The 24948-nt window shown below is 40.8% G+C and overlaps 1 protein-coding gene across 12 annotated transcripts in view; it reads left to right on the plus strand.

Moving 5' to 3' along the window:
• TNRC6C (trinucleotide repeat containing adaptor 6C) overlaps nucleotides 1–24948 on the plus strand; it is a 99841-nt gene that overhangs the window by 66127 nt on the left and 8766 nt on the right. For 2 of the 12 annotated variants that reach the window (XM_021535800.3, XM_021535810.3), the window contains 15 exons: nucleotides 4948–5157; nucleotides 6311–6477; nucleotides 7120–7224; nucleotides 7668–7748; nucleotides 8351–8420; nucleotides 8616–8761; nucleotides 13946–14119; nucleotides 15361–15507; nucleotides 15935–16057; nucleotides 17375–17458; nucleotides 17782–18013; nucleotides 20207–20374; nucleotides 21425–21616; nucleotides 21742–21885; nucleotides 24591–24707. In XM_021535800.3, the coding sequence (XP_021391475.2) occupies nucleotides 4948–5157; nucleotides 6311–6477; nucleotides 7120–7224; nucleotides 7668–7748; nucleotides 8351–8420; nucleotides 8616–8761; nucleotides 13946–14119; nucleotides 15361–15507; nucleotides 15935–16057; nucleotides 17375–17458; nucleotides 17782–18013; nucleotides 20207–20374; nucleotides 21425–21616; nucleotides 21742–21885; nucleotides 24591–24707 (2160 nt within the window). The remainder of the gene's footprint in view (nucleotides 1–4947; nucleotides 5158–6310; nucleotides 6478–7119; nucleotides 7225–7667; nucleotides 7749–8350; nucleotides 8421–8615; nucleotides 8762–13945; nucleotides 14120–15360; nucleotides 15508–15934; nucleotides 16058–17374; nucleotides 17459–17781; nucleotides 18014–20206; nucleotides 20375–21424; nucleotides 21617–21741; nucleotides 21886–24590; nucleotides 24708–24948) is intronic. The other 10 variants (XM_021535803.3, XM_021535802.3, XM_021535801.3 and 7 more) reach the window with 10 other exon arrangements.

The raw sequence follows: 24948 nt of genomic DNA on the forward strand, positions 1-24948 counted from the left end.
CTCTCTCACACACAGAACAATTCCAAGGGATGCCAGTGACTTCCCTTCAGTCAGCAGTGCAGAGGTTTTCCCAGTGCAGGCAGCACATGGCACAGCAACATCCTCGTGCTCTGCGTGGAAATGTACACAAACCTGAGACATCTACAAATATCTCCCATCTGGGACAGCCAAAACATGGGAAGCAAGCAGTGAGTGTCTTGGCTCCCACGCAAGCAGGGCCCTGCACTTTGGAGTTGGGCTGTTAAACTCTTTTTTCCTACTCCAGTTCCCTGTCCACTCATTTCCAGCCTCTGCAGAGAATCCTGTAACCAGGAGACTTCTGCAATCCACAACCAGAGTTCATCCAGCAGCAGTTCTTTTCCATGCAAAGCATCGTTGTGTTATTAGAGCCTGTGCCACAGGGCACAGTTAAGTGCTCGTCTAAAATCCTGCCACTCTGTAGTTACCATGGGCATTTTGTCACCTGTGTGGGTAATGACGTGCTCTGCCAGTCACTTTCAGGGAATAGAATGAATCAGGAATCATGGATTCCATTCCTCTATAAGTAGGGAGGAGTGGTGCAGATGGAAGTTGTCACAATCGCACGTCCTTCAAGCAAAGAAGTGGATTTTAATTTTGCTGCACAGCCCTAGTTAGGGGTTCACAAAGGATTAACAGTTCCTTTTGGGATTGAAGTGTATGCTTTATTAGTTTGGAAATAGAGGCCAAGTTACAGTCTTGTTATTCAAGTTGTCACCCATCCCCAGAAGTTCTCCAGATCCTTTGAAGGCAGAACTTAAAAGCCATTGATGGGAAACAGATGTTGGTAAACACTTGATGAAAATGAAGAATGCTCTAAGGAGTTTCATTTTCCATTGGAAAAGAAGGGAAAAAAACAAGGGGGGAAAGGGATAGATAATGTGGTAGATACAGTCCTAGCTGGTTATAGGAGCTTGTTCTCAAGGCACTGGTGAATTACTTAGAGGAGCACAAAGCTGATGGGTTTGAATTAGATATTGGGGCTTAATCTAAATTACTTGTGCATAATTCTTCCTAGCATGTCTAACTCATGCAGCTTTAATATGAGAGGAATAAGAAGTGAGAAAAGGTTTAGCAAACAGAAATTATTTAAAGAGATTTTTGGTTCCCAAACAGCATCAGATCCTCCCTCCAAGTGCTGAGGAGTGGTTTGATGCTTTCCTGTTCTTGTTACATCAGGAGAGCCTGGCAGGATTCCAGCATCTCCAGCTGAGAAAAGAAACAACAGAAGATAACACAGGTTTCCCTGTGGGGATTGTAGGTCACAAATTAAAGTCTTTGTGGTTACTAGAGAGCGAGGAGCTTAAGTTTGAAAAACCTGAACTGGGTCTAAGTTCTGAATGCTCCAAACATCTCTGTTCCTTTTATAATCCTGTGCCACTAAGTGGCAGCTCACATGGCAGTGTTTTTCTTACTTTGAACTTCCATCAGAATGGATTTGAAAGCAATTCAGCTTTAGGGTGCTCATGTGAAAACCTAAAACCCTCTGGTGGGTGCTCAGCCCATGAATAGCCAGCTTTTGGGGGCAGCCAAGTGATGCCCTCAATTTTCACACAAGGGTGATGCCACTGCTGAAACCCAAATTAGAGCTTTCTGAATGCTCAGTGATGAACTGCAATCTCTTGCAGAAAAAGAGAATTTGAAAGATTAAGGCTTTTAGGTGGCTGTTAAATGTATATATAAAACCCAGAATAACTAGTGTGTAATTAGTAAACAAGCTCTTTCTGCCTAATATATTTTTTTAATCTGTATAAGGTTTTAATATTTTTGTTTGGCTGTATTGTGCTCATGTGTTCTGGTATTTATCACGGACCAACAACTTGAAGGAAAACAATTCCTGCCATCCAAATAGCTATAGGGTTATTTTGAGGGAAAACAACTGCATCCTGCCACAGCTTAGTTAACATTTCACTTTCCCTTGAGGATTTCCTGTTGGCTCTGGCCCAATGTTAATTATGTTTTTATTTCTATAAAACAAAGCTCTGCCAATGTGTCCATGTTTATTACTCACTGTGATCTTTTCATTTCTTGCAATTCTAACAATGTTTTAAAACTTCAGTACTAAAACCTCACTTTCTTGCCAAAGAAGCCTTTAAATGGAGCACGTTCTGTTGTGAAACAACATTTGTGCAGATCTGGGTGTGTTTTAAGGAGATTTTTACCAGGAAAGCCTCAATCTGTGTCATTTTCATCAGAAAACATGAAGTTTTCTCCAAGCAGAACTTTTGAAAATTCTTGGCAGGCTCAGGTTTTGAGACTACTCAAAGGTCTTGGTTTGCCTTCCCAACAGCCATGGGGAGTTTTGCATCATTCATTCAAAAATGTAACTTTATTCACCTTTAAACTTTCTAAAACAAAGAGTCATAGGAATGCTACAGAGACAGTAGTATTGGCACAGCAGTATTTACACAGAGGGGAAACAGGTTTGCAATTAAGAGTGCTTCAGAATTTACAGACAGGGTAGTTTTTGCAGTGCAAAGTTTATTTTTCCAGCAGCCTTCAGGTTTTACTAATTTCCTGCACTTAATTTTATCTGTTAAGATAGTTTGGAAAACTTTCTGTTGACTTATTTTGTTTGTTTTTATTTACTTGTACTATTTTTTATTAGTGAAGGCTGGTTCCTCCATTGTTTGTAATCACATATTATTTCCTGCTCAGTGCATTTAAAAGCACTTAAAAATAATTTGGACATGGCACATCTGTGGTCTTTAGTTGAAGTTGTTGGATTTCTAAGAGCAATAGAGGAACCAGATTTTTTTTTAGGTTTTTATTCTATAACATAGCACACTTTGGATTTTTAATACGTGAATTGTGTTTTAAGGATGATTTCATACATTGAATTAGCTAGAGTTTCCAGTAGAGGTTGCATGAAGTCAGGGACATGTTGATACTCTTCACTGTCCTTGTTTGCAGTCTGGTTAGTGCTGTGGAGATGTTTTGTTTTCTGTTTCATTTGCCTGCAGTTAATCTTTTTCAGCTGCCAATATGATTTAATACACGCAGTTGTCTGCCAGTCGCCTCCTGAGCAGTGAGGCAGAAACTCAAATAAAGCCTCCCTTAAATAACGTTGGCTTGAACATGCAAGAACCTTGAAATGAGTATTTCAGGTGCACCACCAAGGAAGCTGTCATGTTAAGTACAGGTTCATTTAGGTACGTCTGTGGATCTGCCAGTTTATCTTCTTTACACACCTTAAAATAACCAGAAATGTAAGGTACGTTGATAGAGCCTAAACCATAGTATTTTTGTTTTAAATGGCAATAACTTGAATGAAACGGTGACATTTTGGGCTGTTTCAGGAGCTTGCTTTAAATTCAGTGCCTCTTGCTGGTAGAGAAGGGGTTTTATGAAGCTACAACACACCAGTGGAGAGTTTGACACTCACTGTGCCACCTGCACGGCTGTAAGGAATGGAGGCTAAAATAAATATATAATGCAGGAACATGGGAGCAACGTACAGCTCTGGGCCCATCTATTTGATTGTTTTCTCTGCCAGACAATGTTTGAGTTGTTATTGGCAGTGGATGTTGCTGCAATTTCAGGAGACAGGAATTCTGTGGAATTCAGTGAGTTCTGCAAGGGCTTGTTGCTCATGAACCACTATTGTTTGGTTATTCCAGTGCATTTCAAGGTGCTGTTAGACACTCCCTTGCCATTGCCTATCTATTCTGGGTGTCAGTTTGTGGAGAAAATGTTGTTCCTGCTTTTTGAAGCATTTCCACAGTATTTTTACAGATATCATTGTGGAGCAAAAAAAGGAAATAATGCTGTGGCAAAGCAGCATCTGGTCATTCACTTTGAAAATACTCAATAACATTCATCTCCAATGAAAAGAGAACAAGTTCCTAATTTAGCAGCCTAATTACCAGTGGAAGTTTTAAGCAGACTGAATTCTACAACATTTATGAAGATTTCAGCTGTCATGTAATGGGATGTAGTTTCTTTTACAGTTGTACAAAAATAGGTTAGTGTCAGGTGTCTGTAAGAATTTTGTTTTCTGGCTTGTTGTGCCTCTCTTTGTGCTTGTTTACAAAGTACCTTGAACTCCATCTGTGATCAAGTCCTCTCTCCAGAAAATCTCTGGTAACAATGGCTGTAAATTCAGTTTACCCTTTTGCTGTGTTGGTCAATGTTGCTCTGTAGACTCAGGAGCCCTGTGGCTGTTGCTGCCACGTTGAGCTGCAGGGCTAAAATCCTGTCAGATGGATTTAAGAGCATTACATTCAAGCCCAGCCAGACTAAGGCTGTTTCTTTGGAGTAGCTTATGTCTTCCAGTGAATTCATGTAATACTTTGTAGGAAAACAATGGCTTCCACCTGCCATTCCCCATGGTTTGATTATGGATCTTGATTGCAGTCTTCATTAATTCTCTTTAAAATAAGATTTATTATAATGTAGAGGGTCAGTGATGAGAGAAAGGTAGGTAACCACGAGTTGTAATAAAAGTTTTAAGGAATACATTCATCACAGATAATCTTCACTCGAAGTGGGAACATCAAACAGCATCTTACTGCCAGGGCTTGAAAAAAGAAATTTTATAGTTTGTAAACACTGAAAAGGAATTAAAATAGGTTAAGATCTTACAGTGAAGCAAGGCCCAGCTCGGACTGGAGTCCTGGTCTCCAGAACGCTGGCCCTGGGCAGCTGCTCTTGGGACAAGTGGTGCTCACTTGGCAGCCTGGTTGCTCCTGGCTGTGGAGAAAAACCCTCTTTCTGTGTTGGCAACTTGGCATCAGTACTGAATTAAGAAAAAACTCTTGAGATCAAATCTAAGGGATTTGTTTTACACACACTTAACTACAATCACTGTACGTACTTACTAATTCATGCTCTTTCCAGAGAAACTCTTTGAGTAAAATTTCAAGCTTTTTGGAATTATTTGATGAAGAAACCTTTCCTCTCATCAGTGTTCTCCTTGTCTTGCTCCAGCAGGCTGGGGAGAGATGCCTGCTGTCCACACCAAGAGCGAAGCTTCCTGGGGAGAGCCCTCCTCCCCTTCTGCTGCAGTTGATAATGGCACTTCAGCCTGGGGGAAGCCCCCCAGCAGTGGCACGGGCTGGGGAGAGAATCCTGCCGAGCCAGCAGGGACCTATGGAAGAACAAACGCTCCAGCTGCTGCCCCAGCACTGTGCAAACCAGGTACACCAGGGCTGCCACTGTGCTGCCAGGGGAGGGGCTTTGCTTCTGCCTCTTCTGCTTTTCCACAGGTGGCCTTCGTGAGTTCATTCTCAAAACTGTCACAAGGCCACATTAATCCCAACAACCAGTTAACGCAAAAATATGAATATAGTGGGAATTTAAAGAAGAGTAGTTTTGTGTGTTTGAAAAGCAGCATAGCAGAGGTGCAGAAAACTGTGAAACTGCAGAAGAACGTGACTAGGAGTTAAACCCTTGGTATGTAAAGGAAACCTGTATTTGGATGAGAAACAGCAGAGAACAGTCAAGATAGAATTGATTCTGGTAGGAAAAGCAACACCTGAGAACCAATAAGCATAACAACCTCATGTTGGGTTAAACTGAGTGGGTGGGTGTTTTCTTCAGCCATGAAAATTGTTGCCAGGTTCAGGAACATTCTGAACTACTTCCTGCTTCGTGATTCCTAACTCGTGGTATTTAATAAATATCCTCCATCTCTGAATGTCCTGAGGGCCACTGTGATTGCTTTAGACTCTCCTCTTGGCTGTGGAGGTTGCCTAGAGATTCACTCCTGCAAAATACCAGAGTGAGATGTAGTTAGAAGTCCCAGAAAATATAAAAGGGGGAGTGAGAGCTCTTAAGATGAGTAATCCTTGCTTCAAATAGAGCTAACAGAATAAAACAGACTGAGGTGACACAACCTCATCACTGAATATGAAGCGTTCCCTGCAGCCCACGAGCTCCTTTCAGATTCCATTCTTCAAGATGGGAATGAGTGTCTGAGCATTAATGACTTAGAAATTTTGTTTGTTCATGGAAGAATGTGGTAGGTAAAGCACTTAACAAATGTGTGCTTACACTTTGGTTCCTTGTTCCTAGGAGAGTGGATTGGCCATGACCACAGATCTTAATGGTTCTGGGAAAAGCAGGACTTGGAAGTTGCTGGATGTTTTCTTCTCTGAGTATTTAGAGAACTTCCCTTTCTTTTTGCTAGCTTCAAAGAAGACATTCTTACAATTTTAATGCCAATTAAACTATTGATGAACCTCTTTATCTCTTGAAAATACGTTAGCACACTGGATATGGCACAGAAAACTATTTCTGTAAAATTTGCAGGAAAATGAATAAGATTTTTCTTCTCCCACTTTCCCTCCAGCTTCAAAATCTATGCAAGAAGGCTGGGGCAGTGGTGGGGATGAAGTGAATCTCAGTACTAGTCAGTGGGAAGATGAAGAAGGAGATATGTGGAATAATACTGCTTCACAAGAGAGCAGCTCCTCCTGTAATTCCTGGGGGAATGCCCCGAAGAAAGGACTTCAAAAGGTAAGACAAAAATAAAGACACTCTCCAGCAAGAGTGGAATTAGCATAACATTTGTAGAATAAGTTGTCACAAATTTGCTGGTGCGTTACACCTGAAATTAAACTTCTGACACCTGAACACAAGCACAGCTTGCCACTACAGTGGTTCAAGTACAGCCTACCTTGTTTCCAGGGGAAAATGGGAAATCTTTGAATTTAGGCATGTCAGAAGCTTTGGGAGTTTTGTTGTTGCTTTTGTTTTCTCTAAATTTTATAAGCTTCCATGTATTCTAAAGAAATTACAATGTATTAACAGAAAGAGAAGAAGGTGTTATGGGGGCTTTCACACACTTCCCATGGTGGTGGAAAAACAAACAGTAGTTTGTGATGGAGTTGTTTAACACAAAAAGCTGTTTTTTGTTGATGAGGACGGTGTGTGTGTGTGTGTGAGAACAAAGCGAACTTGTGTTAATGCTGCACTCAACCAAGAACCTAGGCAATTGTGTGAGGAAATTTTCCATTGCACAGCCTTTATTTCAGGACAAGGCCAGGCTGTAACTTAAAGGAATTGGGAATGCATTTAGCCACTTTGTTTGTTAATCCATTAGCCAACAGTTAGGCCGGTGATTTGATCAAGTATGGTTGTTTCTTGTACTGTCCGCAGCCCAAAACAAATCCGCGCTTGTCCCTTGGTACTTTCTGGAGAACTGAAAGGAAGAGACTTCTTAAGGATTTTGTGATAGAAAAGCTGCACAGAGATCTTTTAAAGGTGTTTATCTAGACGCTCTTGTTTGTTTTTAAGAAAATACACTGAGTAACATTCTTAACTTCAAGGTTGCAAACTTGTTTTTGGGAATGTTTTTCAGGAAGTGTTGTACTATTTCAGCTTTATTTCGTTATAATTTTTCTGCCAAGGATTAAAATGAAATACGTAAATTCAAAAGTGGCTTTAATTCAGTGGCCAGCAAATCAAATACTAAATAGTACACTGAACACCTATTCAGCTGAGATAAATTTTTACACTTTTGGGGGAAGAGAATCGTAGTCGCGTTGCTCGGAGGGTTCTTCAATACTTTCTGAATTAATGTACTAATACATCTTTCAGTAGCATGTGCTATTAATAAAAACCACTTACCATTTCTTTTATGTACATCTCACTGTGATGAACGTGGCAACCAGCCCATTAATGGAATCTCCCATTTATTTACTAAGGGCATGAAGACATCTAGCAAGCAGGATGAGGCCTGGATCATGAACCGTCTGATAAAACAGCTCACAGACATGGGCTTCCCTGTGAGTAGTGCTCAGCCAGCACACTGTGCCTTAGCTTTTCACTTGTAATTCTGACTCTGGCTGTTTCAGACTGTAGCTACACCAGGATCTTCAGTCTCCAGGCCAGGAAGTAGCTCTGACCTGCATTTAAACATATACAGTGATTTCAGAAATCTGCTCTAAACCTGTAGAATGCTCTGAGATGAACTGGGATAATATTTTGACATTCATAGTTTTATAACAACAGGTATTACTTTGAACTGCGGTAATAATCCCCTCCCATTCCTTTTTATTTTTCATTAAACAGGTGAAGTGAGAGTATAACTGAGTTGTTTCTTAGAGAAAGTCTTATCATTGTGATATTTGAGTTGTTAATGGAAAACAGGAAGATGTTTAAACAGAACAATGTGTTTCACCTTGTAGAGCCAGTACTTCCTTGACAAACTGAAATACCTGAATTTTGGGAATTGCTGAAAGCAGAAAAAAACACACAAAGAGATTACTTAGGCTGCTGAGTAAACATTAAACCCAGTATTTAAGAGATGTGTCTGTTTTCTCAGGTTACTTTGAAATCACATGAATGTGATTACTTTTCCTCTTAACACAATTCCCGTTTTTGACAGAGAGAGCCAGCGGAAGAGGCCTTGAAGAGCAACAGTATGAATCTTGATCAGGCCATGAGTAAGTATCTGTGTAAGTAACTTTTTTGTCTTTAAAGCAACACAGGAACCCTGCATGATTATAACCATTTGATTATAGTCAGACCAATGGGATAATATTTATTTTCTTGCCTTGCTTTTGTAAGCAAGATGAATTTCTCTGAAGTGCTGTCGGCAGCTTTACTCCCTCTGCCTCACCTTTTGCAATATATTTCCCTTTTCTGTGCAGGTGCTCTGCTGGAAAAGAAGGTGGAAATGGACAAGCGTGGAATGGGAGTGACCGATTATAATGGAATGGTCACCAAACCCCTTGGCTGCCGCCCACCACCAATCTCCAAAGAGTCTTCCATGGACCGCCCCACCTTCCTTGACAAGGTAATTTCAGCATGGTGCACAAGTCAGAGTGTGCACAGTGTAGAAATGCTGATGATTTTCACTGTCTGCTTAGAAAGCGTAGAAAAAAATGTGATGGAGATGGCTTTGTTCCTTTTTTGTGTTTTTTCAGTCTTGTGGGGAATTCAGTCTTTGTGGAAAGGATCAATGATTTGATTCCCACATAGAAATAAAGAATGATCATTCCCAGTTTTACACTTGAAAGCTTTCTAAGGAATCAGTAATGCAGTGGAACTAGAAATGGAAAAAAAAAGAGAAAAAAAAATTAACCACAGCAATCTGTGAGAGTGCAGTCAGTGACCCTTGCCCAAATTCACAATCAGGCAGGACCAAGGCCAAAATCTTCCAATAATTAGGCTCTTAATTTCTCTTCTTTTAGTTTTGAGCTTCTAAGAAATTTCAATGAAAGTTCAGTACCTAAATACAAAGGAGGAGTTCAGGTATTTTTGTTAAGTCTCAGAGCAGACATGCACAGTCACAAATAGCTTCTCCAATGAGCTTCCCTTTCTGTGATCACATATGACAAATCTTCCAGCACTGTTTAATGACTGAGGAAAAGGCTCCAGAAGTTTGTGATCCAGGATTCAACATGACTAAAGAAAAGAATATATGGAAAAGTGCAGCCAAATCTTCAGTAGGAAATTAGATTTACAGCCTTGACAGAAAATCCTGCAAAAACTTTTTAAATCACCTAAGAATCCCCCTGAAAATTATTGATAAGAAGAATCTCCGATGTCATTCTGTATTTCACAGGGTATTTAAAGGTTCATACAGATGGGTGGTGAAGGATTCTGACCACAGAAATCAGTGCTTTTGACAAATTGTGCTGAAACCAATTATTTCACATGAGCTGTGTACAAGTTGAGAGGCAGTAATGATATCCACTCATATAAAGCTCATTCTTTGCCATGGCAGACTTTAAAGAATGTGTTAATTGAAGGCCACAAAAGATGCATGCATGCCAGTTAGCCTTTCCTTTTATTGGATAACAATATCTTCAGCAGTAAAATTCTTGCCAGAGAGAGAGGTGCATTATGTGCAGCATGTTGCATAATTCTGGAAACATATGTTAAACACAACTATTGAGATGGGAGTACTAAAATCATTAATATTCATACAGTAAGTAAAATCTATCAGTCTAGGCATAATCTGTCACAGTGACTTGGCTCTAACAAAGGAAATAATCCCACACTGTATTTGTTAGCTATCACAGTGTTGAGCAACTTGCTAAGTGAATTAAATAAATATAGTTTCTACTCTAAGAACACAGAGTTTTTATCCCTCCAAAGAAATTCTTTCCAGATTTACAGCTCATGCTAGTTGAGCAATTCTTCCAAAACCTTTTTGCCCCTTGAGGTACTGTTTCAGGGCATGAGTCTGGAGCTGTCTTGCTTCTGCTTAGGTGATCCTCTCCAGCCAGCATTCCTTGTTTTACTTACTGCTTTATCAAGTCATCATCCTTTTGTTGGCTTTGCTGAGTCTTCCATAAGTTCTGCAAAGTTCCTCTTCATGAAGTTGTAGTTTGAGGTGGTGTGCTCATTGTTACCACACTCTCAGCTCACCTGCATTGAGACACCATCATTTTTCTCTAAACAGCTAAAGCCAGCACTTAATATTTTTTTAACTTTATACATTTGAGGAGGAAAAATTTCCAACTCTGACATTTGCCTCTGGACCCACTGAACTCCCTGCTCTCTCTGCATCAGGAGTGGTCTGTGCAATTCAACATCACCTCTGAGTGTTTGCTTTCTCTGCTTGCTGCAGGTGCTCTTTATTCCATGTCACACTGAGTCAATCTTCAGCAGCACTCGGTGCTTTGTTAATTTATTATTTCTCAGGATGTTATCTTGACCTGTAGCACCATAAAAGGACAGGGGTGAATATCCAGTGGCCTTGAGGGAATAAAAATGCAGCCCTGATAAGTGATCTCAACCACATTATGTCACACTTGGTGGCAGGCGTGCTGTGCTTAGGTGTCAGGTTTTCTTGAAGATGTTACCTGGTGCCTTCTGGAGCCATCAGATCTGTAAAAAAACAGATTTTCTTGGAAACATCCTTAAAATACCAATAATAAGCCTAGAGAAGGGATCTTTTATTCAAGTATAGAGTTTGGCTTGGGACACGGAAATCCTCACCTTGCAAATGAAGTGTCCTTCCCCCTACCCTCACAGTCAGTGATCAGCTCCTCTTCTCTACTACTGCAAAATCCAGGTCTACAAGCCTTGATGCCTCTTAGCTGCAATCCTGTTCTTCCAAAAATCTTCTGACTAGACCTTTTCCTTGTTTCTGATTTGAGCTTAGTGTTTATTGTCTGTTTTCAGCCTCATCCTGAGCCCAGGGGACTGTGATTGGTTTTCATCTCTGGAACAACAAGGAGGATATTGTATTAATATGGAGAAACTTTCTTTAGATGTCACAAATAAATAATGATCACTAGGATTTTAAAGTTATCTTTTAAATTCTTTTCTCCTTCTCTGCCACCTGTGATCCAGTGACTGAAACCATTTTCATCACTCCTTGTATGATGAGCATTTCTTTTGAGTATTGCATTTCCTCCAGGTTTCTTTTGCCTAATTTGATTTGAAGATAACATTTTTTAGATGAGATCTTATTACTTTAACTTCCTTTTTTAGGAAAGGATTTTTTTTCAATCTTATTTTTTAAGAAGTCAATCTGTATTTTCTGCCAGCTACTTCTGTAACTGATTTTGTCTTTATACAAAGAATCTGGCAGATTTATCAGCCTCTCATCTGCCTGTTGAGACATTTTGATTCATGAAGTGGCAGTTGTTGGCAGGTGACTGCCAAAGTGTCCAGGCATCCTCTGCTAAACTGTTCATATCTCATAAGACTAAAAACCTTTGAGTAATTCCACTTGCATTCTGTCACATTCGATATGTGAGACTATTGTGAGAGACTTCCCAAAATCCTAAAAAACACCAGTGTGGTGCTTAGTGTTAGATAGCTGTAGTAGAAAACAGTGCTTCCAGTAGGATTTCATGGGTGTGTCAAGTCCCTTCAAAAAAGTCAAAAGCAGTTCTGGATTCAGCATTAATGTGATGATACAATTTTTAATTGAGTAGCCTGAGGAAGAAGTGTAACATAAGTTTGTAAGAAAATAACTGAAGAGGAAAGGTTAGATAGAAAAGATTGTTCTTCAGGAAACAATGATTACATAAAAGATCCTGAGAAATAATGGGTCAGAAACCACTGTGAGCAGTAAAATTGTCCTCTAGTCTGACTTGAAAATGGCTAAAGGGTGCTTTAATTTGACCAGCTAAAATACTTCATGTTAAATGAATTGATTTTAGTTCAGTTATAGAGCACAGATTAATGCAGCACAGTGCAACAAGTTCAAATTAAATAAAATACAACCAGGTGAACATGAATAAAATGTCATAAGCTTACACAAAGCCATTTGCTGTAATTCAGCCAAGGAACACACTTGTGAAGGAGTCTGGAAATGAAATGCCTTGGTCTCCAGTGTGGCTTGTCCTTCACCATCCTTGGCACTGCCTATTTCCAAATTGAGAAAAAATAATGTCAGTAAGGCAAGACTTGAATAAATTTGGGGGCAGGGAGGGTCTTTTATGGTCAGTAGGTCTGTTCACATAGGGAACAATGGCATCTGAAGGGGAGAACGAGCACCGAGCTTGAAATTATTTTCACTTTGAAGGGGGAAGGGTAGAATTGTAAACATGTGTCTGTGATCTAAAGAGAAATCCTTGAACCTGTTACTGTCATGCAAGCTGCAGTTGTTTGTGGAGTGTGACTGATGTCCAGTAGAATGTAAAATATCTGAAGCTGAAAGGCCTTGGGGGTATCATTAGAAATGTCAGTGTCCCCCGGAGGATAGTCAGATAGGATGTCAAGTGTCACTTTGCCTGATAGTAAAGAAACTTTTCCTTTGCATCAAAGGAGAGCTGTAGAAAATGCATTTTTCAGGATTAACTTAAAACTTATAATTCACTGAGCATGCTTGCTGCATTAGCTCATCTGTTTGGGTATGTGGCAAGCAGACTGGGCTTCTTTTTCAACAAAGGAGGTTCACCAGTATCTCAGAGTCTTTTGGGGTATTGAATTTATTGGTTTAAATAACCTAGCTCCTCATAGCTTTAAAAAAACCTTTCCTTACAATGATCATACCGCCTGAAAAACACCAACCCAGCACATTACAAATTAAAGCTTTTTCTCTCTGCCTGTTTTTTTTGGAGCCCTACTTTGTACACAGTGTTATTTGATCATGCTTTACCACAGGCTTCCCAGACATCAAAGCACAGTTTGAGATAGAACTCAGTGCCACACTGAAACACAGCAGAGATCTACCTGTTTGATTGGAGGTTCTCTAATTTATTTTATTTTCTGCCTTGCTGTTTGCATCCCCGTGGGGGCTGCCTCCTGTGCATCAGATCCACACTCAGCTGTGGTTCCTCACAGCCCAGTTAGCAGAGAGGGCTCCTCCTGCCTTGCTAAAATCTGCCTCCTCCTGGGGATGTTCAGGAAGGCTGCCCAGCTGATATTGTCATTACTGGCTGTGATGGTTTGTGTTCATTGGCTGCCTTCAGTGTAATGTTTCAGAGTGGGGTATTAATAACTCAGCGCTATGTGAATATTAAAAGAGGCTTGTGTGTCTCTGTTAGGAAGGGGGATTAATGCAAAAAATGGTTTTTTTAAGAGCAGAGCTATGATGTGGAACCAAATCCAGACTGGGTTCAAATAAGCTGATGTGGCCTTTCCCAAGTTTTGGGTTTGTTAAAGTGCTGGTTTATGTTTGTGCTCTGCTGCTGGAGTTTTCCAGACAGACACAGGAGCTTCCCTGAAATGTGCTGGGCCTGTCCCCTTCCACCTTTCAGTCTGGGTGAGAAGAAAGGAGAAAACCTAAGTGGGGAGGAGGCAAGGGCCACATGATAGCTCTGCAGTCAGCTGCTAAAATCCTTCCTTTCCTCTGGAAAGATGGGTGAGGGTGATTGTGCATTTGGGGATTAACTACAACAACGCTACCAAAAACAGTACCTTAATCCTTTTTCTCTCTTTCTTCTCCCTTCACTCCATGCTTTCCATTCCCTGTTATTCATCCCTTTTTTTATATATGTTTTTTACTCATCCACACCCCTCCGTGTCTCCATGGGTCTGTGGTGTGGCCGTGGGCTCCTGGCACCGCACACAGCTCACCCTTTCTTTCTCCAATCAGGATGGCGGCCTAGTGGAAGAGCCCACTACTTCACCATTTTTGCCTTCACCAAGCCTGAAGCTCCCCCTTTCAAACAGTGCACTCCCTAATCAGACCCTGGGCGGGATTGCCTCAGGGCTGGGCATGCAAAACTTGAATTCTTCTAGACAGGTAAGGCTGTTGGGGGAGATCCCGAGGGGAATTTGGCTCTCTTGGAGTAGCTGCTAGTGCCTGTCAGCCTCTTCCCCAGGAAAAGGTGGTTTAAACTGCAAGTGCAACAGCTTTGTTCATGTGAAATATCAGACAAGGAGCTACCTACTGTGTAAACATTTCACCTAACAGGACATAAAAGAACTGTGTAGTTGTAATTATCCTGCTGATGACACATATCCATCCAGAAGAAACTGTAGTGTTGTGGATTTATACCCCTGAACCCTGGTGTGGCTCTCATTAATGAGAAATCTCTTTTTCTTGAGGCACTGCTAATTGTTCCAGACTGTAAAGCAGGGAGATTGCTCCAATTCATCTTTCATGAATGGTGTAATTACTCTGTGATGAGATGGGGGAGATGTGATGGGGGCTGTTTTATTCCTGCCCCAAGTGTCAAGGCATCTCAGAGTTTTAACAGGTGGCAAGAAAGAAACTGGGCTTTCAGCACCTGGGACACGCAGAGCATCCCATTAAGGGGGTGTTCTGGCCCCTGTGTAGAACAGGCTGACAGGGAAAGAAAAGGAGAGGAGATGAAGGGGGTTGGTAATTGATAAGCCACCATGAGAGTGAGAAGCCATTAAGTACTGTTGATTATGACAAAGTTATTTTTGCCATCAAACTGAAGTCCTAGCAAAGATACGAAATAACAACACAGAAAAACTTCATCATTCTGTTGTGGCTCTTTATTATGTATATTCTTTTAAAGTCAGTTTTCTTAAGGCAATACTTGTCCAGCACTTGCAGCCCATTAAGCACATTTTTCCAAAGCAGTCTCCACTAATAGCATGTCCATTATCGGTGGCTTTGTAAAATGCCTAAGTAAAAAAACTGCTTAGCCAGCTGGAGGATGGGGTTACTGTGAGTTTAATGCCTCCATTCTCCTGTCCCTTGCTATGCAAATACCAACATTTTTGGCAAGTACTTTTGATTGCTCATCTTGTGACCCTCTAGGGTTCTGCATCTTTATAAAAGCCATCTTCAACTTCAGCTGCCTTTTGTCCAGGCAACTCTACAAAGTTTTGGAGGCTTAGGATGTTGGGTACATGGCAATATTTGCCCTGCCCAATTCTAACCTTTATATGTGCTGGTCTCTTGATTCGTACCTGTCATAATCACTAAGAATAAAGCCTGCAGAGACAAGTAACACGCAGGTGATGTGCTGAGGGTGTCACTAAGTGCCTGTGTCACTTGTCCTGCTGCAGATACCGAGTGGCAATCTGGGTATGTTTGGCAATAGCGGAGCAGCACAAGCCAGGACCATGCAACAGCCGCAGCAACCGCCAGTGCAACCTCTTAATTCATCCCAGCCTAGTCTTCGTGCTCAAGTGCCTCAGTTTCTATCCCCTCAGGTCAGACAACACCTCACTGCTGTGTTTTCCCTTTCCCTGGAACTCTTCCCATGTGCTCTGTCGTGCTCCTGAGGCTCTGCAGCCACTGCTGCCTGGCTGTGTCTGTGTTATTTGTTTCCTAGGCAGGAAGATGTGGCACGGCTGAGGTGTTCTCACATGCATATCATATAATTACCTCTGAGAACACTTTCTCCTGCTCCTTTTTGCACAATGGTGTTTCTGAGGTGTTTGTTCTCATCTCTTTTTTATCAATGGACACTTGAGTACGGTTATTATGATTTTATTAGAGCCTCTTCCTAATTTTTTTGATAGTTCATTATATTACTTCTGGTGATAACAACATTTTCCAGCTGATGTGACTCTTACTAATGGCTCACACAGTTACTACTGTTAAATCTACAGTGCTTAACACTCTTCTCTTCTTTAGGTTCAAGCACAGCTTTTGCAGTTTGCAGCAAAAAACATTGGTCTCAGCCCTGCACAGTTAACCTCGCCAATTAATAATCCTCAGCATATGACGATGTTGAACCAGCTCTATCAGCTGCAGCTGGTGAGTTAAAAGACGTGCCAGATAAGCTCTAAATCAGAATTGAAGGCATGAAGATAAAATAAGAGACTGACTAAATTTTTAAATGACACGACAGATTTTCAAAACAATCAGCTGCTGATTTCTTTGGTAAAGTTTCTTTTTCAAGAAACACAGTCTTTTTTTTTTTTCTGCCTCAGGCTTTATAAATAATCATTTGTGGAATAATTATCCTTTACAGCTGATCAGTGGAACTAAAAATCAGCTGTCTTCATACTGGTGTGAATAACACAGTGTGTTCTCAAGCAGCACTGGCCTGTGTGTTACATGTCAGTAGAAAGATTAAACTGGACACATGTGTCACAAAAGAAACAGAAATCTTGGCAGTGCTGGTCACCTGAGTTACCTACAGAACTTCTTAACTTGCCTCACTGAAAAATAAAGTGTAGGGTGAATTTCCTGTAATTAATGGAGTGTATATTAAACATGCCATGTGATAAAAACTGCTTTCTTCTGTGTACTTTTGCTGTGCTTGCAAATTTTACATCTGTACTTTTAATACATATGAAAATAGTTGAAATTTAAGAGTATTTTAAAAAGAGATACTGTGAACTCAATATTGGCTAGGGTTAAACATAAAATCACAGATGGCAGATTAGTTCAGTTACTGATCTCAGTGTTCTAGTCAAACTCTTTTATTTAGGGTTTGATACTATTACTCATTTCTGATTATTTTCTCTAGCTTTGAGGAGCACAACATTATTCTCAAAATAATTGAACAGTACCCAGCTACTTGAAAAATACCTGTACAGAATTCCTTTGGATTTTGAATTCATCAAAATGTTGATGAGTTCATCAAAGTGTTTCAGAGCAACTTACCTTGCAAAAGAATTTGCTGCCGAGCCAGCTACTTGAAAAATGCAGATTTTTTTTTCAGGAATAAAGCAGCACAAGTGATTTAACTAGAAAGTGTTGGCAGAACTCAAAATGGCCAAACCAGAAATAACAATTGGTATTTATACTATTTATATGATATCATAAACTTCAATTTTAATTTTTGCATTATGTTACAGTTATTTCAGAAGAAAAGTAGGTTCCTATTTTTAATGAACACTTTTTGCCATGTGCACTTATTAGTTGTTTCTTTTTAAAAAATGAACATGGGACTTAAATAAATGCACTATAAAATGCATTTGCAGCAGGATTATTACTGTTGCTTCGTGGAGTGTTTTCAGACCGCTGCAGTGCTGGCTTTTTCTGTGCTGTGGTGCAGCAGAGCAGTCGAAGGCAGCGTGTTGAGCTTGCTGTGTGTGCTGTGTCTGACTGTCCCTGTCCCCACAGGCGTACCAACGTTTACAAATCCAGCAGCAGATGTTACAGGCTCAGCGTAACGTTTCCGGACCCATGAGACAACAGGAGCAGCAAGTAGGTGTCCCTGCCAGCTCAATCTCTGCTTTAGGGTTTGCTTTCAGTAGCTTGGAGAGGCTCAGTGACATTGCAGCAAAGCAGCTAAAGCATCCTTAAATCAGGAATGCAATGCGTGGCTTGAGGTCTGGACAGGGAAGGTGCTGAGTAAAAATAAAATAAAAAATAAAGCTGATCCACAGCCTTGCTGGAGGAAAGCTCTTCAGCCAGTTTGTACCTGTAAGGGGGTGCAGTGTGTTGTGTCAGTGTGAGAAAGGCAGAGAAATGCAGTGTGTTCCTGTGCATTGAGCACTGACGGGTGTTTGTTGGCTCTCTCCCTGCAGGTTGCACGTACAATCAATAACATGCAGCAGCAGATCCAGCAGCACCAGCGCCAGCTGGCCCAGGCCCTGCTCATGAAGCAGCAGCCTCCCCCTCCACATCTATCTTTGCACCCCTCTGCAGGCAAATCAGCCATGGATAGCTTTTCACCCCATCCCCAGGCTCCCGGCCTTCCTGACCTGCAGACCAAAGAGCAACAGTCTTCACCGAACACCTTTGCTCCTTACCCTCTTGGTGAGTGTCCTCCACACAGGGACTCCATCTCCTTCATTCACACCTCAAGATTTTGCTCCACAGTGTAACAAACACAGATATTTATATATCTCTGTTATGGTTTGACGCTGGCATAATGCCAGCGCTTCTATGAAAATGTGATTTTTTTAAAATGAATGTTGTGAAATGTAATTGAGAGGAAAGTAGGCTTAAGTTTAATAATAGGAAAAAAAAACTTTATTAAGCTACTATTATAAAAGAAAAAAGAAAGGAAAAAAAATTATATAAAGATTAAAATGAAAAAACTTTGTAAAGTATTCTTCTTTTTACTACTTAATAAACTACAGTGAGACACAATTTGGACTCTAATTAGGTTTTTATTTTTTAGATAATTGATATTTAGTTTATTGAGGGAGACAGAGTTTCTTTTGTGCCACAGACCCCTTAGGAAATACAGCTGCCACATCCTGTGCTTCTGTGTTACACATGGCGCTGGGAATTCTGCTTTTAATCCTTCTGTGTTCTCAGAGACGTGTCCACTTTTAATTGGTCAATATCTAAATTGACTTCTTCCTTCTGGAAAAATTTTTTTTCCGTGTCAAACCATGACACTCTCTAATCTCTCTCTCTCTCTCTATATATATATATAGATATAGATATAGATATATAGATATTGAGGGAGAAAAATATATATAATTATAATATTTTATATCTATACATTTGTTTGTTTATATATTAAATAGCACTGAAATCACAGAACAAAATCATGCCCATGTACCTACTCTCCTGTATTCTGCCTACAAATATCAGAACAAATTTGCCTAATTAACTGCTTATGTATGTTGTTGTTTATGAACTAAATATAAACAGCGTCATGTTATAAAATTCACAAATGTGATACTGATAAACAGGAGTATCGTCTGGTAAAAGCTGTGCAAAGTCATCTTTCTGCTGTAATCAGCACTGGTGAGACATCAGTTTTGGGCAATGTATTTCAAGAAATATGTGGATCAGTTTGAAGGAATGCAGAAAGATTGTAGTGGAGGTGATTAAACGTTTCAAAAACACAACTGGTAAGCAAGAAGTGAATTCCTCTGCTCAGTAGTCTAAGGAGAAGATTTAAGAGACATGCAAGAATCTTCAAAAATGTAAAGGAGAGCTAGGAAGACTTTTTTTGCATTTCCTAATGCAAGAGGTAATAGACTTAAGTTTATTAAAAGATCTAGTTAGACATTAAGGATCACCTGGCTTAATCAGGGTACTGGAATAAATTACCTAGGAAGTTCCTGAAATCCTCACCAGCATTTTGTGGTAGGTGAGACATAGATCTGTCAAATATAATTGAGGTCAAAATAATTGATTAGGCCTGGATACAGAATGAACAGAGCAACTTTTCAGACCTGTTTGCTGTGTGATCATTTGATGTATGCTACAGACTTCCTTTCTGACATAAAGGAATTAATTTAATCTCTTTGTGACTCTCTTTATGCTGAATACAATAGTATTGCCAAGCTTTATCTGCCATGCAGCAGTTAAGAAGGTAATTCTGACTGCTGTGGTGAGCTGTTGTGGCTGGGAGCATTAGAATGCAAAAAAACTTGTGAATTAAAGGCCTAAGTCTGAGAGGTTCTTATGATATCTCAGCTTTCTGTGATCTGCTAACATTCAGGATTATATATCAAGAAATACCCAGATTCATGTCACAGAAGCATTTCAGAATTATTCCCTTAATAACAGTCTGAGGGATTCTGTTCTGTGTATACAAAATAGAAGCCCAGTTAGTGCATAAGCTGCTCTCATAAACAGCAGCTGTTTGTCTGACCTTTAATTGGTTCCTTTTTTAGGGGGATTTTTAGCAAAACAAAGTGGCAGACATCGTTGGAGGGTGCTGGGAACACATTAGGAATATTTTGGCTTAGCCATAGAATGGTGCAAAGTGGTTTAAACTCAACATTCCAGTGCATTCTTCTGAGACAAGTGAGGAGACTGCAAGCAGAAACACTGACAGCTTTAAAATATTATCCCTACTTCTTGTTTTCCCCACTTTTTAGCAAGGTTTTAACTTTTTCTGAATTCATGGGAGTTTTATTGGTGTTCCGTAAAAGCAAAAGTTCTTGAAAATGTGCATTGAGTAATTCCTGTGGCTGGATTTCAAACCCAGCTTTTCTTTCCCTCAGTATATGATGGATATCTAAGAATCTCTTTCCCCCCCAGCTGGACTGAACCCGAACATGAATGTAAATAACATGGACATTACTGGTGGTTTGTCAGTGAAGGACACTTCTCAGTCCCAGTCTCGCCTTCCTCAGTGGACACACCCCAACTCAATGGATAATCTGTCTAGTGCTGCTTCTTCTCTTGACCAGAACTCCAGCAAGCACGGTAATGTCCCCTGGCACTCCCTGCCTGCCTGGCTTTTGGTGATTCCAGCCACAGTGCAATTGGAATTATTTCCCTTTTGTTCCTTTCTTGTGTAAGTGCTCACAAATGGTTGGTACCGAGCACCTCTGAGCCCGTGAGATTTTATAGGTGATTTCTGCAATGAAGGGCTTGCAGCTGTCAATCCCTGCATGCAGTATAGGAATGTTTTTCTCATGTGTTGAATTTTGTTGCTGAGAACATGGAGTTCAAGTAAAACAAGCCTTTAGTGTTGGCAAAACAAGTCCCACAATCTTCCCCTTATTCCCGACCTGCATACCTTCAATCCAAAAAAACTTTACATTGGCTTTCTCTCACAATTTTTCCAGTATCATCAACCTCTCCCTGTACAAAGGTATGATGGATTACATAGTTATTCAGTCTAGAGTTGGGGGCAAAAACTTCGTACTTTTCCAGAAGTGATTGCTAATCTGTTTGAACACCCTTATCCCTAATGCCTCCAGTATCCTGAACCAGTTATTTCCTGTATCAAATTTATTCTGTTAGAACATGGGGCTCTGTTAACTTTATTATATCCTGGATTTTATTCTGAGCAGCATGAATTACTTCTTTTTAGCAGCAGTTTTTTATTCTGCAAGTAGCTGCACTACTGATGCCAAATTGTTGTTTGATAGTTTGTAATAACATGAGAACAGCCATTTCAAATCATCCATGCTGTCAGCACTGAATGCCTGGGGCAGGTTGAGATGAGGGATATTCCTTGGTATGCTGTATCAGCAAGTTCCTATTTACCAACAGTGTGATGATTTGAATTACTCAGTCTCTTTTTGGCAGAAATTTAATGCAGAATTCTTTAACTTGAGTGTCTAGATTGTACCAGCAATGTGTCTTTCAGCTGTAATCCCCGAGATGCCATTAAGCTTGGCTTACTGTGTTTGCATTTTAGATTTCTTTTTATCTCTGTAATACAGAAAGAAAAAAAAAAAGGCAAATAATAACAAAATACATCCTGCTGATATTCCAAACCCCCAATTCCCATTTCACTGCTTGCAGGTGCTATCCCTGGAGGTTTGAGTATTGGTCCTCCGGGAAAGTCCTCCCTCGATGACTCCTACGGCCGCTATGATCTGATCCAGAACAGCGAGTCTCCTGCCAGCCCGCCCGTAGCTGTTCCTCACAGCTGGTCACGTGCCAAATCCGATACTGATAAGATTTCCAATGGCTCCAGCATCAACTGGCCACCAGGTAACTCGGTGCAAAGCTGCTCTTGGGCTGGTGTCCCTCAAACACCTCGTTGAGTCCTTCCGATGCGCAGCGGCTTTGGAGAGTTACAGCCTCAAACACTTCCCTCTTTGTTGTGTTGGAAACAGAGTTTCACCCAGGAGTGCCATGGAAAGGACTGCAGAATATTGATCCTGAAAATGACCCCGATGTTACTCCTGGCAGTGTTCCAACTGGGCCCACCATAAACACCACAATACAGGATGTGAATCGCTATCTGCTCAAGAGTGGAGGTAAACACACAAACTGCTTCCACATCTGTGCACACTCTCTTTTCTCTTCCAAAAAATTATTGACCTCATTTGTTACAGATATACTTTTTGCATGTGCTCCTAATCTAATAATGTTTCTGCTCAGGACTGTCACTGAATATCCAGAAAGAATTGTTTTAAAAGAAGGGATTAATAAGTATCTTGTTTTCCATGGGAATGTAAATACTTTTATATTGGAAAAGGCTGTAAGATGTAATTTAAACTTCTTTAGTCACTGGAAGTTTTTCTGACCTGTATCACAAAGTTTTGAAAAATATTTTGCTCTGCACACTGCCCACCCTCCTCCATACACTTTGTGAAATTCTCAGAAGACTGAATACAAATGTTCCACAGTTGTTGCTGACACAGCAGGCTTCTGGCACACTAATTAATTGTAGCTTTGTTAGAAGATCAATAAGCAAAATAAATTAGCACTGCTTTATCTCCAAAACCATAACAGAAAAAAATTGGGAATTGACTAGTAAACTAGTATTTCCCAATGCTCTTTCCATTCCTTTTGTCCTGGCAGTGCTTACTTCAGAATACAAAGGGAATTCTATAAAACAAGAAAGCATTTTGACTATGCTGTTTGTTGGCTACATGTGCTGGAAGTTGATCGAGGGAAAGGTGGCTTGGTTAATTGTGATCTGAGTGCCAGAATAGCCAAGTTATCTGCACTCTGCCAGAGCACTGCAGTTGGCACAGGAATAGCATAACCAGGCTGTCCAGAAGGACCTGTCAGGAGTAAAAATGTGGGGTTTGTTTTAACAGTTACATCTGTGGTACCAGCACAGATTGTAAATCAGGGCTATCCTTGAAATGGGGGTCCAGCTCTGGGATTGTTACCTCAGGTAAGGGCTGTGAAACGTGAGGGAAAGGAATCCAAAGTGCTGATTGCCTGCAGTGATTTTAGTTCTCTCTTAGCAAGAAAAAGCCTTTCTTTCAGCTAAAACGTGAAGGATTTGGGTAATGAGTAAGGTTGAATGAACTTCTAATGACTCCAAAGTGCTTCCAAGGGGATGGGCAGGTTTGAAGTTGTAAAAAGAAAAGCTGTAAGATGTAATTCAGTGACACTTCAGATACAGTGCACCCAAGAAATACTCCTCAGGCCAGAAGCCTAAACCTGTAAAATCAGATGATATCCACTACAGGCCTTGCTGCTTTAGAGAAGGAAATTAGCTCTGTTGGTGCATAATCTGCCTGTGGAATGAAGAAATCACTCCTCTCCTTAGAGAGGGTCAGCAGAGATGGTCTTAGCCTAAGTAAAGAGTCCCTCAAGAGGTCAGACCTTCTGAAAAGCAGTGCTTGTGAGGGTCAGTGTGTGCTTCTTTTCCTCAGTAGCTTTTTAGCTTGGTAATAACAGAACTTTAATAAAAACTATAGTTGCAGAATCTGTTCTTTATGCATGTATAACTGCAGTCTGAAGCACAGAGCTTGTGCTGACAGACAGAGCTGCTCCCCAGGTAGAGGGTCAGGCTGTGGGGTGTGCTGTCCTTGCCCTGTGCACTTAAAAGCAAGTAAAACTTAAGCTTTAGGGGCGATTTTTGCTTTCCCTGTTCACTAAGGAAATTTTGGAGCTTCTATGAGCTGAGAGTTGTAGCCACAAGGAATCAGGACCATCTTCAGCTCTGTGGGCCTTTGAATCTGCTGTAATTCCATAGTTCCTGCCTAGGAAATAGATTGTTTCCAGACAGAGCCTGATAGAGGGTTCTGTTGCTTGAAACTGATGTCAGCATCAGTGTCCCTTGCAGCACAGGGAGTCTGGTTAAGGTGAAGTTTGGTTGGCTGCTGTTCCAATTGAAAACAAAGCCCAAGTTTGTTACTGAGCTGTGAGGGATGAGATTATCCTTTTACTTTCTCCCTTCTACCTCAACACAGTGCTCTTTGCTACAGAGCTCACCTGTTTTTATTAGTCAGGTAAAGATGTTTCAGTATCACATCCCATCTCTGTGTGTCAGGAATGATAAGTCACCCAGGATGCACACTTAATTTTGTTGGTGGCTAGAGAGAGTGTTTCCAGCTCTCCTGGTCGTTGCAATGAAGATTTTTGATTTTATGTTCAGTTTCCTTCATTTGCTGCAAGTAAGGAAATTGTACGTGTGCTTAGATAGCTGCTCAGATTGTAAATGATTTACTGAGGTGGTTTTGTGCTATTTCATTTATGTTATCAGTTTGAGAAGAGATTGCTGAAATATATCCTTGCTTTTGCTGAAACTCTGCAAAAATTTAAAGATACTTGTGGGCATTAGGATGTAGGGGAAGTGTTTACCTTGAGTAATTTAGGACAGATCACCTGTGGTAAGAGGTTAATTTATCATACACATCTCTGTTCATCTACAGTTGCCATTGCCTAAGTCAGCTGGCAGAGAACCTTTGTAAATGAAGCCTGTTCCTCTGAGACTAAACACTTTAACACTGACTTTTAAAGTCATGTATCTTAAAGGAAATGCAGAATTTACCTTCTGCACTACAATTGTTCCTGTGCCAGCTTTCTTCTCTTTCCTCCTAAAGCCTTCTGCCTCACTTTATCACTCTCCCAGCAACATTTCATTCCTGGACTTCAGAGACCAGGCTAAGTAAAGGAGAATGCCTTGCATGGTTTGTATTTGCACATAACAGATTTGCTTATGTCACACCAAACATCATTATGCCCATCTTTCTTAGTTGCTTCTCTGCTGGTTCTGCAGGGTCATCCCCAACATCATCTCAGAATGCCACGCTGCCTTCATCGAGTGCCTGGCCGCTTAGTGCCTCCGGCTACAGTAGCTCTTTCAGCAGCATTGCATCTGCACCTAGCATTGCAGGTACGGCCTTTCTGCTTCCACAGCTTCTGCATTCCCAGGAAAAGGCCCTAGGAGTGTTCTCCCAGTGCTCACAGGAGTGCTGCCCCAGGCAGAAGTGGGTTTGGAGCCCTGTGCTAGGTGGCAGCTCTGCGGTGGGGAGTGGTGGATGGTGAGCCTGGGATTGTGCTGAGGAAAAAATGGATTTATTCCACTTGGTGTCACTCAGTGCTGGCATCGAAATCTTTGGGGGATGAGCACTGGC

The sequence above is a fragment of the Lonchura striata genome, chromosome 19, assembly GCF_046129695.1.
Source record: "Lonchura striata isolate bLonStr1 chromosome 19, bLonStr1.mat, whole genome shotgun sequence".
Lineage (NCBI taxonomy): Eukaryota > Metazoa > Chordata > Aves > Passeriformes > Estrildidae > Lonchura > Lonchura striata.